At 32.4% G+C, this 13,830-nt stretch overlaps 4 protein-coding genes across 4 annotated transcripts; 1 reads left to right on the forward strand and 3 right to left on the reverse strand.

The window, feature by feature from the left end:
* On the forward strand, positions 1 to 657 carry LOC132600206 (agamous-like MADS-box protein AGL62). Its single transcript, XM_060313297.1, has one exon. The coding sequence runs from the start codon at positions 1 to 3 to the stop codon at positions 655 to 657; it is 657 nt and encodes a 218-aa protein (XP_060169280.1).
* Positions 658 to 1,830: 1,173 nt separating this feature from the next.
* Positions 1,831 to 2,499, reverse strand: LOC132600207 (agamous-like MADS-box protein AGL62). Its single transcript, XM_060313298.1, has one exon. It carries the CDS (start codon positions 2,497 to 2,499, stop codon positions 1,831 to 1,833), a length of 669 nt encoding a protein of 222 aa, XP_060169281.1.
* A 4,065-nt stretch (positions 2,500 to 6,564) lies between these two features.
* LOC132600208 (agamous-like MADS-box protein AGL62) lies at positions 6,565 to 7,270 on the reverse strand. The gene has a single exon (XM_060313299.1). It carries the CDS (start codon positions 7,227 to 7,229, stop codon positions 6,591 to 6,593), a length of 639 nt encoding a protein of 212 aa, XP_060169282.1. The 5' UTR covers positions 7,230 to 7,270; the 3' UTR covers positions 6,565 to 6,590.
* A 4,932-nt stretch (positions 7,271 to 12,202) lies between these two features.
* On the reverse strand, positions 12,203 to 12,892 carry LOC132644662 (agamous-like MADS-box protein AGL62). Its single transcript, XM_060361263.1, has one exon. The coding sequence runs from the start codon at positions 12,890 to 12,892 to the stop codon at positions 12,203 to 12,205; it is 690 nt and encodes a 229-aa protein (XP_060217246.1).
* Between the last annotated feature and the right edge of the window lie 938 nt (positions 12,893 to 13,830).

Below are 13,830 nucleotides of genomic sequence, written 5' to 3' on the forward strand. Positions count from 1 at the left end.
ATGAACACTACTAATGCAGTTAAGAAAACTCAAGGGCGTAGGAAAATTGCAATCAAGCCAATAGACAATCAAAACAGTAGGCATGTTACTTTCTCTAAACGCCGTTTAGGACTTTTCAAGAAAGCTAGTGAACTTTGCATCTTAAGTGGTGCAGAAATCGCTATTTTAGTTCAGTCACTAAAAAGACAGCGTCTTTTCACCTTTGGTCATCCCAATGCTGACGCGGTCATTGACCGTTACCTCACAGGAAAATCATCATCATCGTCCACTAACGATCAATTGAATATGCAACAGAATAACCAGTACTATTCTCAACTTTGTAGAGAACTGGAGACGGAGAAGAAGAAGAAGGAGAGTATTGAAGAATCGAAGTTGGTGAATAATGATAATAATGGTGAATTTTGGTGGAATGAACCAATTGATGATATGGGAATTGAGGAACTTGAAGAATTTATGACTGCATTGGGAGAATTGAAGAAGAAAGTAACAATGAGAGTTGATGAATTGAATATGATAAATGGTTCTTCTTCATCGAATTCAACAATGCAAATAGCTAGATTTGGGGCTGAGGATCAATTTTTGAATCAGCAGGCTATTGATTATTGTTCTTCCATAGTTCCTTATGATTTTAATCAGCCTGGAGATGGCCAATTCTGAAGCAATTATGATTAGCCAAGTATTAATTAAAGAAGTATAGCATGTTTTATGTTTCTTTTCTTTCTCTTGCCGTGGTTTTTTTGTATACGTGCCATTGAACTATTAGCAATGGAACAAACATGCTCTTGTGTTGGTCTACTAATTTCTAGCTAGCAAACTGGCTCAATTATGCTACTATACTCTTTTATGTATACTCTTTTAAAATATAGTATTTCTTTGGCGAGATGGACTCATCTTGGAGAAATTGCTAATCGTCTTATTTATTATATATTGTGTTTTCTCCTTCATTAAAAAAATAGGAGTACTTTTTTTTTTTTGTTCTTCAGCTTTAACACTATAGAAGTCACATTTTACCTAATTATTACTACAACACAGTGGATAAGAATGCATAATAAATCCGAATTTAAATTCCAACAGAAAAAAAAAATCAGTCAATTTTTTCGATATATATGTATAGTTTTTGGAGTAAAGAGTTATTTGATATACATACTTGTGAAAGGTAATATGTACGTCCTCATAAAATCGGTTACAAATATAGATATTGGTGATTTTATCCACTAATATTTGAAAAAGAATGTAAAAATATCACGTAGGAGTAGCTTGTTTTGATTGTTAGAATTTGAGTATGTTGTCGTGGTCTTTATTCCACCTTCATTGACAAGTCTGTTCTATAGTTTTGTTTACGAAAAATTGTATGCATCGTTCCCCCACAATTAATTGTTGATCTATATTCCGGATAATACCATGATAATAGCAGATAAAAGAATTGCAAAAATATTACTAACAACGTAATAAAAAGAATTGCAAAAATATTACTAACAACGTAATAAAAAAAATTGCTGAAGAGCAATTAATAAAATATTGATTCATAGGGGCAATCATTTGTTGTTGATTATAGGCAATAAATACACAAACTGAGAACTATAAAACTCCGAGCAAATTAAGCCAGCTAGTGAGGTACTAATTGGATTTAATTAATAAATAAAAATAAAAATAAAAGGGACCATCAAAGGTTGTGATGGGGTGATAAGTATACTCCCCCATTCCTAGTCATGGCAATTGGCATGGAGTGGCATAAGGAGCACGCTAGCTTTACCCAAAGTAAAGTAAGTTCTCCGGCGAGAATTAGTCAGGTCCAAAGCAGGCACCACACACTGAAGAACCACAAAAGAATTAAAAAAATGCAGCTGAATCGAAACCAAAATCATGGTTGTGAAGATTATTTGAAGCAACTATGTTTCGAGCTGGCTTGATATCATAGTTGTCAAAAATCCCATTACCACTAACACCAAAAAAAGAAGAAGAATTAGCAGTCTCATTAACCATGAACTTGCTTGCCTGATTAGTCACAATTTTTTTCAAATCCTCCATTGAATCCTTTAATTGTTCAAGTTCATGCAAATCAAGTTGACTTATAGGAGCTTCCCACCAATATTGGCTTTGACTAGTTTTCCTCATTTGATCAAGTGATTCTCCTCTTTTCTTCTCAGTTTCAAGCTCACCAAGAATTTGAGTAAGTTGCAAATTGAGCCCACGAACACTAGCATTTCGATGAGCCTCAACAAGATGAAGTGAATTATTTGCGATTGGATTATTATTAATATTATTTCTTGATAGGAACCTATCGATAATGGACTCAACATTAGGGTGGCCGAAAGAAAAAACTTTTCTTGCCGGTGAAAAAACTACAATGACTATTTCAACACCACAGAGTGTGCATAGTTCACTAGCTTTCTTGAAAAGACCAGAACGACGTTTTGAAAAGGTAACTTGGAGGTGATTCTTGACTTCTATCTTGGCAATTTTGATCTTTTGACGACCCATGCTAGGTTTCTTTGCCATGGCTGAAACTATAAACAAATTAGAGATAGTATAAGAATTCTTGTGGTTTTGAGTTTACATTGAGTGAAAAAGATGGACTATTTAAAGGTACACAGTACACTCTCAAACTTGATATCTGTTTTTACTATTATAATTTCTATGTAATGTGTTGATTTGGGAGTTAGAAAATCTTATCCTATTAATGGATAAATAATGCGATTACTCAATGCACCTTAGTTGGCATTATAAAAACAATAAGACATATTATATTATTAATTGTGAAAGTCAACATTTTTGTTGTTTCTGATAAATCCCTTGGAGTAATGACTTAATTGTTTGTTACGTAGTACTTAGTACAATTGTCAACTCTTCTATCTATTGATTGGTTTTTATGCAGCTGGATAAATGGTAATTACTAAGAGAGAATAATTATTTTACAAAATAAATAATGGTGAGTGAGAAAGGTGAAATATCTTATTTTTAAGTTGTAACTTAAAGACAATCATGTTTTGCATTTTACTTTTGAGTTGTAACCTAAAGAGAAGCTAATTATGATAATAGTTGGATAATAATTAATATTGTCTAAGCCTGAGAAATCAAGTGGTCATAACTAGGTTTAGATATGGATGAGTTATGAATCATAAAAGTTAAATAACATATATAGATTACAAGAAATGAAGATGCGAAAAATGTGTCGGAATATGGGAATTTCTTGAAATAATTTGGTGAAGTTGAATCATACGGTTACAAATAATAAAGTTGTATAAGAATTAAATAAAGGGAAATATGACATATTTCTTAAGATGGATGGTTCTATCATACGGTGCATTTCACCATCCACCATAAAGAGAAACAAATTAAAATGCAAAGTAATATATTGTTAGCAAAATAAAAGAATGAGTGAGGTTTCTTTTTTAGTACTTCTTAATTTTCTTAATGATTTTGTGCTATTTTAGTTGAGGATGATAGATGCCAACTCTAGCTTGAATACATCTTATCAAAACTTTAACTTGATTTCATGACAGACAATCATATAGTAAGATTATTTTAGTATATTTTCTTTTCTCTAGCTACTGCAAGGTTTAACTTACGCTATTTTAAAAATGGTTACCTAATCAGGTCATCCATTATGTACAGTGTAATTACATATAAAGTTCTTGAAATGTTTATTGATAGTCTGATGAAACTGACAACTAATCTATCATAATAAGTTAAAATTCACTAATAATGTAAGAAAATCTTCATACAATCAGTATGTATAACTTACATTCTTTAAATATGACTATCACTCCCTCCCTCGAACAATTCATATTTTAGTATTTATACTTTAAACTATACAACTTATCTTAAATATATTGACAACATAAAAAAATTTACATAATCAAGTCGGTTATCTTTATCTGTTCTAGCATGTAACTTGCCCCATTTTCAAAATTACGAAATCCTACTTTTATTGGAGAATTATCATCTTTTGAGTGGCCGATGATATAAAATTTATTTAGAGAGTATAAACTAAGCTCTTAAATTTAACATTTTGCGAACTATTGCACAGGAGCTGGGTTTACCCTGTGCGCACCCGAAGGGTAGCGGCTACGGGTTCCCATGTCATCAAAAAAAATTAACATTTAGAGTGGACATGATCTGTACGTAATTCAATTATGCATTAAGGTAATACGGTCTTTATACATATTTTAGGTCGGTCAACCGCTGACGAATAAATAAAGAGTAAATGTTTGTTGTTCATCAAACTAAGGGAAAATAGACATTTTGGGATGGGGGCTTAAGGACGGCACTACAAACGAACCATGTGATTTTATTTAATCTCTTTAGTCAAAAAATTATATATGCAGTTTAAAATGAGGAAAAATGACTTTTTTATTATGTAGAAACTATTGAATTATTTTGACCAACAGGAAAATTCTAGTGTTACAATAATAAAAGCGTAAGAAATTATGTTAAGGTCACAAATTTGGAGTCCGGAGCCTAAAGGGTATAAAAATACACGGTATAAACCAAAAGGGGATAGCTAAAAATTTATAGACCAAAACGGGTATAACGTGGACTGATCCACGTTATACCCCCCAAAAAAATTCAATTGTCAGACCACTGAAAAATTAAAAAAAATTAAAAATTAAAAGGTATAACGTGGACTGATCCACGTTATACAAAATTATTTGTATAACGTGAATCAGTCCAGGTTATACCTATTTACTTGTTTGTTCTCTTGTGTTACTGATTTTCCTTCCTGCTCCAATTTTGTTTCACAATGAATTCCATTATTATCGTGTAGCTCCTTGGCTACTGCCTCAACTTTTCCCTCCATCACTTTCTTTCTTGCAACTATAACCAGCAGAGAAGTATACAGAGGAAAACCCAACTTTCAAAATAATATAATGTTCTACTTTAATTTATGCCTAACATAGAGAGGAAATTAAATGGAGCCATATACGAGGTTAGAAAATTTAAGACTTTGTCTGAATGAGTAAATCAAATGGGACCGCAATGGATGTAGTTGACTGATGTATTTAAAGGGACCAAATACTGTACAACCTTCAAGATGAGTATCTATATACTCGTATTCTAGCTCTTACGAAGTTAGAATATAACATATGGCGGGATGAGAGCCCAAGACTTATGTAACTCAAAAATAAATTTTTAGAATTAAAATAATCCATTAAAAAATTAAAAAATTAAAATAGGCTTTACGCACAGAATATATGATAAAAGGACCAAAGTGTACATTTACACTTAAATTCTTTTACGCATAAAAGCACTGAAATCCAGCTTTTGTTCTTTGAAAATCACTCAAAATTAAGTTTTTTTCTGTACGTTGACTGAAGATTAGTAACGTTTCTAAACTCCAGAATATAAATATTTTATATAGAACTTAATATATTTTTTAGCGTACAATAATGTCGGCTCATTACATCAGGTATACATATATGTTTGGATCGTCGTTTTAGGAGTTGTAAAGTGCCTCGAAGTAAGCTTGGAAACTTGTTATCTTTAAGTTTTTTTTCGTACTTTGATCAAAGATATATAAATATTTTATATAGAACTTAATATTTTTTTAGCGTACAATAATGTCGGCTCATTACATTAGGTATACATAGATGTTTGGATCGTCGTTTTAGGCGTTGTAAAATGCTCCGAAGTAAGTTTGGAAACTTGTTATCTTTAGGTTTTTTTTCGTACTTTGACCGAAGATTGGTCAGGTTAGTATAGTGGATCAGTCCACGTTATACCTTCAGTCCACGTTTTGAAAGTTGGGTTTTCCTCTGTATACTTCTCTGCTGGTTATAGTTGCAAGAAAGAAAGTGATGGAGGGAAAAGTTGAGGCAGTAGCCAAGGAGCTACACGATAATAATGGAATTCATTGTGAAACAAAATTGGAGCAGGAAGGAAAATCAGTAACGCAAGAGATCAAACAAGTAAATTGCGATGACAAAATCAATGAAAAAGGTATAACATGGATTGATCCACGTTATACAAAATTATTTGTATTTTATTTTATTTTTAATTTTTCAGTGGTCTGACAATTGAAAAAAAAAATTGGGGTATAACGTGGACTGGTCCACGTTATACCCGTTTTGGTCTGTAAATTTTTGGCTATCCCCTTTTGGTTTATACAATGTATTTTTATACCCTTTAGGCTCCGGACTCCACAAATTTGTGCCAACTATGACGTTATAGTATTTTGATTTTGAATGTCTTTAAATAAATTCTTGACTCTGCCACTAGACTCACCGCGATTTTTTTTTTCACCCAAATAAGTTTTTATCAAACACAACTTTGAAGGTTTGCCACGGTTGTAAATTTACTGGACTAATATTAATTTTCAGGGGACAAACTAAGCCCAATGCAGAACAGATTTCCCATTGAAATTATTGTAAACTTCTTTGTTATTCCCTTTGGATGATAAAAACTCAAGACCACGATAATAGCCCAGATTAATATGCATATTGTCTATACGTTTGGTCGTACAAATCGCATAGCATCATAAATTGATATTTCAAATGGTACTCGCATATATTATAAGACCAATAAATTATAATTTAAAATCTCAATATGATCAACCCTCTTGACAAAAAATAATAATCTTTCTTGATTAATCAAGGAAAAAATGTATGCCCATTGGTGGCCATAGAAAGTCCAAGACCCTTGATATTTTTGACATCAACTTGGCCTCCATTAGAAGAAGACCCTCCAAGAAAAAATGCAGGGGTATTTGAAGCCTCAAAAATGAGTTTCTGCATTTGTTTGGTAACATTTTTCTTGAGTTCCTCCATTCCCAATTTCAATTGTTCCAAGTCACCAAGTCCAAGTTCATTCACTGGACCTTCCCACCAATTCTTCCCAATTTTAGCCTTCTTAATTTTCACAAGTTCAACTTCGCGATTTTTCTCAAACTCCAACTGATTGAGAATCTCCATGAGTTGCATGTTCAATTCGCGAACATTCGCACTTCTATGAGCTTCAACAAGTTGACTAGTGGTAGAAGAAGTACTAGTAGGATTACGAGTGAGGAAGCGATTGACAATGGATTCAACATTAGGATGGCCAAAAGAGAAGACTTTATGACCAGGGGAAAAAACAATGATCGCTATCTCAACACCACAAAGTGTACAAAGTTCACTAGCTTTTTTGAAAAGGCCAGAACGACGTTTTGAGAAGGTTACAAGAAGGTTGCTTTCTTTTGACATTTTGGTCATTTGAATCTTTTGCCTACCTTTGCTCGTCTTTTTTGCCATGGCTAGCTAAAAACAAAACCTAACTTCTTTTTGTGCAAGAGAAACTTATATATAATGTTTGTTTGTTTGGTTCAATTCTAGGGAAATTGTTGAAGAATTTATATTCATGGATTTTGTTACATATGTGGTCTTTGTTTCCATTCGAGTCCATGATTTGAGTTCACAAATTGGGAAACAAAAAATTCATGTCTTTTTATCGACGCGCTTAGCCATTCATGTACATGTCGAAATTCACTGAATATCCACAGATTTAGTCAGTGAAGTTTCTCGAGAATTACTTTCAAAGGAAAAAAAAATAAAAAGTTTCTCGAAAATTTAATTTTTCCAACTGGCTTGTGACTGAAACTCGAGATTCTTTTTATTTGTTGATTTTATGAACAAAATGCAGAATTCCAATTAAAAAAAATAAGTAAATAGCTTACTGTGTTTGTGGAGAGTGGCTCAGTGCAAGGCTATCAAGCCTTTATTCTCTGAATTTCGACTAGCAATTATTTTGGAAAGAAGAAGAAAAAAAGGATTACATTAATTATATAACTTGCTAATACATAAATTATAAAGCGAATAATTAAGGTTCCAAATACTAACTATTATAGGATAAATGTTGCTCCATCAAACTAACAGTAGCTTCAATTGTTGAATCTCGTGCATTACGACTAATAGTGATAGAGGGGTCATAGGGGCAATCAAGATTATAAATTTTGGATATGCTAGCTAGTACTCCCTCCGGATCATAAAGAATGTCCACTTAGCATTTTTTTCTTGAGTCAAAAAGAGTGTTCACTTATCAAATCAAGAAAGAATTACCTTTATTTTTCCAGATTGCCCTATTAAATGCTATGTAATCAAATCCCAATAAATATATAATTGAGGTAGTTTAGTCAAATTATCTATTTTTATCTAGGAGTTAGTATTTTTTTAAGGAGTGTGCAAATTGCTAAGTGGACGCTCTTTTTGATCCGGAGGGAGTATCATTTAAGTCTAAAATATTTTTCATTACTAAATAGTTAATTTTACTTATAATCATAAAAAGTTATTAGAAGAAAATAAAAGAAATTAAATATATTAATTAATATTTAGGAAAAGTTGAATGAGTTTTTTGTTTTTTTTTTTTAAAAAATATTTAATAACTTGTTGTGATACCTACGCAAAGTGGAACGATTTTTTATTTTTTTTGATAAAAAGTTATTTTGTGATTTTTTCGTGATACTTGAATAAAATTGAGTTTTTTTTTCTATATTACAAATGATAATTATGTGCTTTTAGCACAATAAAATAAAGGTTATCATAAAATCAATCGGGACACAGACACTTAAAAAAGTTGACCAAATTCTATTTGAATCAATTTAATTCCTCTTACAAGAACTTTAATTTGCTTATTTATTCTTAATTTGAGGTCTCGGGTTCAAGTTCTGGATATGAAAATTTCATGGTAGTGAGTGCTTTCTCTGAATGGGCCCTACGCAACTTTAATCGAGCCCCAATGTGAATACCGAATACGGAACACCGGAGGAAAAACACAAAAATAAATAGACTTGGATCATTACATGAATATATTACACAGGATTAATAGGGTCGATCAAATGGGGTAGGAAACACAATCAAATAAAGAATTCTATTTTTCTGATAAGTTTAAGGTCAATGATTCAAGTGCGTAATATTACAGATTACATCGGAGAATTGATGAAATGTAATTACAACTTGAATCTCAGAAGCACGTAAAAAGTTTTTCATTTTGTTTTTAATAGAGGTAGGTCTATCAAATGAGGTTGGAATGGGATCAATAAAGAATTCTTTTTCTCTGATAAATTTAACGTCAAATGATTCAGATAGGTAATATTACAGATTTTATCGGAGAAGTGATGACATGTAATTACAACCATTAGAACGATAAAACAGCTAGAACGACTACGTAACCCCCCCCCCCCCCCCCCCCCCAAAACCTCAACTTCACATCCCGTGGTGACACAGAACCATGAATTGCCTCAACAAGGTTTAGGATTGCGCATAATTTTGCGCAGCATTAGGATGGCTGTCCACCTTCACTTGAGCATGAAGCAGTGCCTCTTCCAACATTTTAAGTTGCATAATACTCATCTCCTCTATAGGACCCCTGTACCAGTCTTGTTCCTCCACATTATTCTTATTCATATCCTTAATCAGTCCGTCCAACTCGTCTTGCAGAGCATTCACCTTGTCGTTTGAGGTTCGGTCATCTAACTTGTCGGTATATTTGGACATACTTGTAACTAATGCCTGGAATTGATGATGCAGGCCTATCTCCCATGTATTTGTTGATTGTATCATTTATATTTGGAGTACCAAAAGAATAAACCTTGTTTCCTACAGGATAAAACAAGAATTTTTATACTATCAAATTATTTAAAAGATTTCTACAGATAAAAAAATTGAAATTCGTATCTTGAAAATAAGATAAATTAGTGCTACAGTAGATAAAATTGGCATGATAATATAAAAGAAAATTAAATTATCAGTGTATGTAGGTTAAGCTCTTTTTCTATTATATGTGTAGTCTAGTATTATGCCAAGTTTGTAACTGGTATTTAATAGTGGACAAATCTTGTTACTTTGTTCATTTGGTTACTTGACGAATGTACAAATCGGATTAAGATAAAAAAAACATATAGATCGGTCCTCTCCCTACATCAAGCCGTAGTGAAGTAAGATTGGGCAAGAGGAGAAGAACCAATTTATATATCGACAGAGCTTCCCACTCTTCTTTTACGTGAAATTAATTCATGTTAAAGATATTGGATTTATTTATTACGAAGATGCATTTAGGTTTACGCTTTAAATTATGTATTTTTAATCGATCATGTAATTAATTTTAGATTTTTAACCTGGTGAAAACACGATGATATCAACTTCTGCACCCGTCATGATGGCAAGTTCGCTGGCCTTCTTAAATAGGCCGTTTCGACGTTTGGAAAACGTTACCTGAAGTTTATTTTGATTTTCAACTTCTCTATAGCAACTTTTTTGCGAACCTTACTCAGCCTACTAGTACTCATTATTAAAAATATATGATGATAATAATTTAACTAGTAGAGAATTGCTATATGATATGAACTTGTAATATAGGAGCCTAGTATTTATAGAGTTTTTTGGGACATCATGTTCCTGATTTGTTTTCAGTTTTGGTATGTTAGAGATGAATCTCTAGTTCATTCTTTTGGTATTCACATAGTATGAGGCAAATGAATTTGGATCTATACTTAATCATAGTGATGACTGTACTCTCACTTTTTTTGAAGATTTTCAAAATTTACCTCTAGAATTTTGTAATTGTCAAGTAAGTCGAGTTTTAGGCCCATAGACACATGGTGAATGATTTGGGTTTAAGATTATTAGTATTTGATAATCACTTTATAATATTTCTGAATTTGCAAATGAATGAATCATGAATATGTGTCCCATTTAGTTTACGTTGATATTCTCTTTATTTTTTGTTATTTCCATTTTTGCTAATATTCCAGTTGTCGCGGTAAATTATGACATGTCTCGTTGTTCATTGAACGAGCAAAGATACGAGTAAGATCGTCTCAATCTATTAATTAACCATCTAATATAAGCACTGATTATATGAATGTTTATATTTTCGAATATAGGCATAATCACAAATATTGTTTTAGTGAAAGGTAGTAGTTCTTCTCAACCCAATAAATTAAGATGTGAATTTAGTTTTTTTAAACCTGTAAATAGTATGGAAATAACATATATATATTTTTACATTCCCTTTTCACACAAAAGGGAAAAGAAGCAACTTTGTTATCTTGCCAAATACAATTTAAAAGAAAAAGAAACTAATAACCTTTGAAATCAAATTATTGAGGTTTCTTAATATATCGATGAATGTCACGATAAATAAGTCCATAACAATTTCGATATCAGATATAGGTTATGTGACTAGGGCCATACAACTTACAATTTAATTTGGGTCTGAATTATTATAAGTGATGCTGGAACATTACGTTATGGTAAAATTAATATTGCAAAAGCCTACCTGCAGAAAAAATAAATGGAAAGAGTATGTAGGTTATGCTTATCTTCTTAGTTTCTTTTGAATCATTGAAAGTTATAGGTCATTTTAGTGAGACATCAATGATTTATACACCTTATGCTCTGATAACTTGTCAGTGTAATCATCTCATCTAAAAATTTAAGTTGTTAATTTTTATCTACTTACTTAATATATTCTCGATAAGCAATTTTAACTCTTTTCTTTCGGGAAGGAGGAAACATTAGACCTAAAATGACCTTGTTTCTATGGAAAAAATATTTAGGGCTTCAAAGATTAAAAGAAAATGACAATGTTAAATGAACCAACATAGTAAAATAAAGAAGTCTAGATTTCTAGTAGATTATACTATAATCTATCGTTAATTCTAAAAATGATTATTTCGTGTGCAAAATCAATCACGTCTTTGTAGCCACTATATATACCTAGCACGATTTGATAAAATATGCAGGCATACTGCAATTCTTTTTAAGAGTTTTTTAATATCTTGATATATGTTAGTTACATATAATTATCAGTTCTCACAAATTTTACGAACTTATCTAAGAGATCTTTCCATTACTTCTTCAGAAAAAATACTAAACAATAAATTAAACGACGAAATTATTATAAGTAAAAGAAGTGAGTAACACAATTCATAGGATAAAATCTTACAAGGCAACAAAAGGTGAAAGAGAGATAAACATAAAGCTTACTGATAACATTATGAAAAACTCCACTACTCTTAAACCGACACGGGACTGATAACATATATGACTAAAATTAAATTACTGACTTCGAATGAATCATAGCTGATAAACAATACAGGCTGATTCAAAAGACACGCACTTAGGATAACTCAAATGACAAATGAACCTTGATGCTTAATCATGCTTTTCATATTTAAGTTTTAATTTTATTTCCAACAATTCCATAACGCACTAGGAATGAATTTGAACTACTTGGGAACTACGGAAGAGGTAGATCCATTGGCCCTACTAGCAAAGGGTGAACCAAAATTGAGTCCTCCAGAAACCCTATTTTGAAATGGGAAAGAACCATATGAAGAGCTTGCCCTAGCACCATTAGTAGGAGCCAAAGCACTTCCAAATGTGAGAAATGGGAATGCATTATTAGTCACCATTTGCTGGTGTTGTGCCTCTTTTTCAACTTTTTGCTTTAGAGCTTCCAATGCCTCCTTCAGTTGTTGGAGTTGAAAAAGGTTAAGTACTTCAACCGGAGCTTCCCACCAATGACCATTAGCTCTCCTCCTGATTGCTTCTAGGGATTCTCCGCGATTTTTTTCCATCTGGAGAATTCCCTCGATGTTCGTGAGCTCTAGATTGAGCTCACGAACACTAGCATTTCGATGAGCCACAATGAGCTGGTTGTGGCCATCATTATTTGGTGGTGGGTTCCTCGCGAGGAACCTATCCACCACCGAGTCTACACAAGGGTGGCCGAATGAGTAAACTTTCTTGCCGGGGGAAAATACCACAATGGCAATTTCAGCACCACATAGTGTACAAAGTTCACTAGCCTTCTTGAAGAGACCAGCACGACGCTTAGAGAAAGTCACTTGTAAGTTACTCTCACTTTGCATTTTCACCATGGCAACCTTTTGACGACCTTTGCTCCTTCTTGGCATGGCTAAATTAACTCTCAAGATCTGATAAACTCAGGAATTATACTGGTTTTGGGTCTCAAACACCAAGAGCTTTATATAAGAAATTGCGGAATTGCATTTTCTTTGTCATTGTATTAGAAAATGGATTCAAATAACTTGGGAGTGTAGCAATTTATGTTCTTTCCTTTTTTTTGTAGGATTTGAACCAAACCCATTTTGCCTCCATTCTTTGTCTCGTTAGCGCCAGTCCTTAATGACCATAATTAGACAATTATGTTGTTGAATTGCACTTGACCACCACTTTATTTGAGTACACATTGAAGAAAAGTATTAAAAAGGAAAATATTAAATGTATCAGCATAACCTTTTATTTAATCACTTTATTTGAGTACAAATTGAAGAAAAGTACTAGTAAAAAAGAAAATATCGTATGATCAGTATATAACCTTTATTGTGATAAGATATTATCGTCTTGTTCTTGTTTGACGAAAATTAATTTAAAACTTAGGAGTCCAGATATATTTTCTTTTTTTAAAGAATTTGGACCAAATTCATTTGGCCTTCATTCTTTGTCTCGGTAGCGATAGTCCTTAATTATCATAATTAGACAATGCATATTTTTCTTAATCAGAATTATGTTATTGGATTGCACTACTGCAGGCCAAAATTGGATTTGAAAGAGCAAGTCAGAGAAAAGAAGCGTTCAGATAATACCTCGAATCCTAATCTCATCTACTGAAAAAGGGAGCTGATCAAAAAAATGAGTAAATTCAACTAATCCTCTTATCCCACCAACAAAGAATCTTGTATAAAGAGCATCTACGTAAGCACGATTATATGACCAATCATAGATGCCATTGAGAATTTTGTCCCACAAAATTCTCTTAGAGCCTTGCCTTGCGAATTTTTATTTTTTTTCACTGAGCGAGATTCGAACCTAGAACCTCAGAGTATTTTCG

This window comes from Lycium barbarum, chromosome 6 (assembly GCF_019175385.1).
Source record: "Lycium barbarum isolate Lr01 chromosome 6, ASM1917538v2, whole genome shotgun sequence".
In the NCBI taxonomy this organism is placed as follows: domain Eukaryota; kingdom Viridiplantae; phylum Streptophyta; class Magnoliopsida; order Solanales; family Solanaceae; genus Lycium; species Lycium barbarum.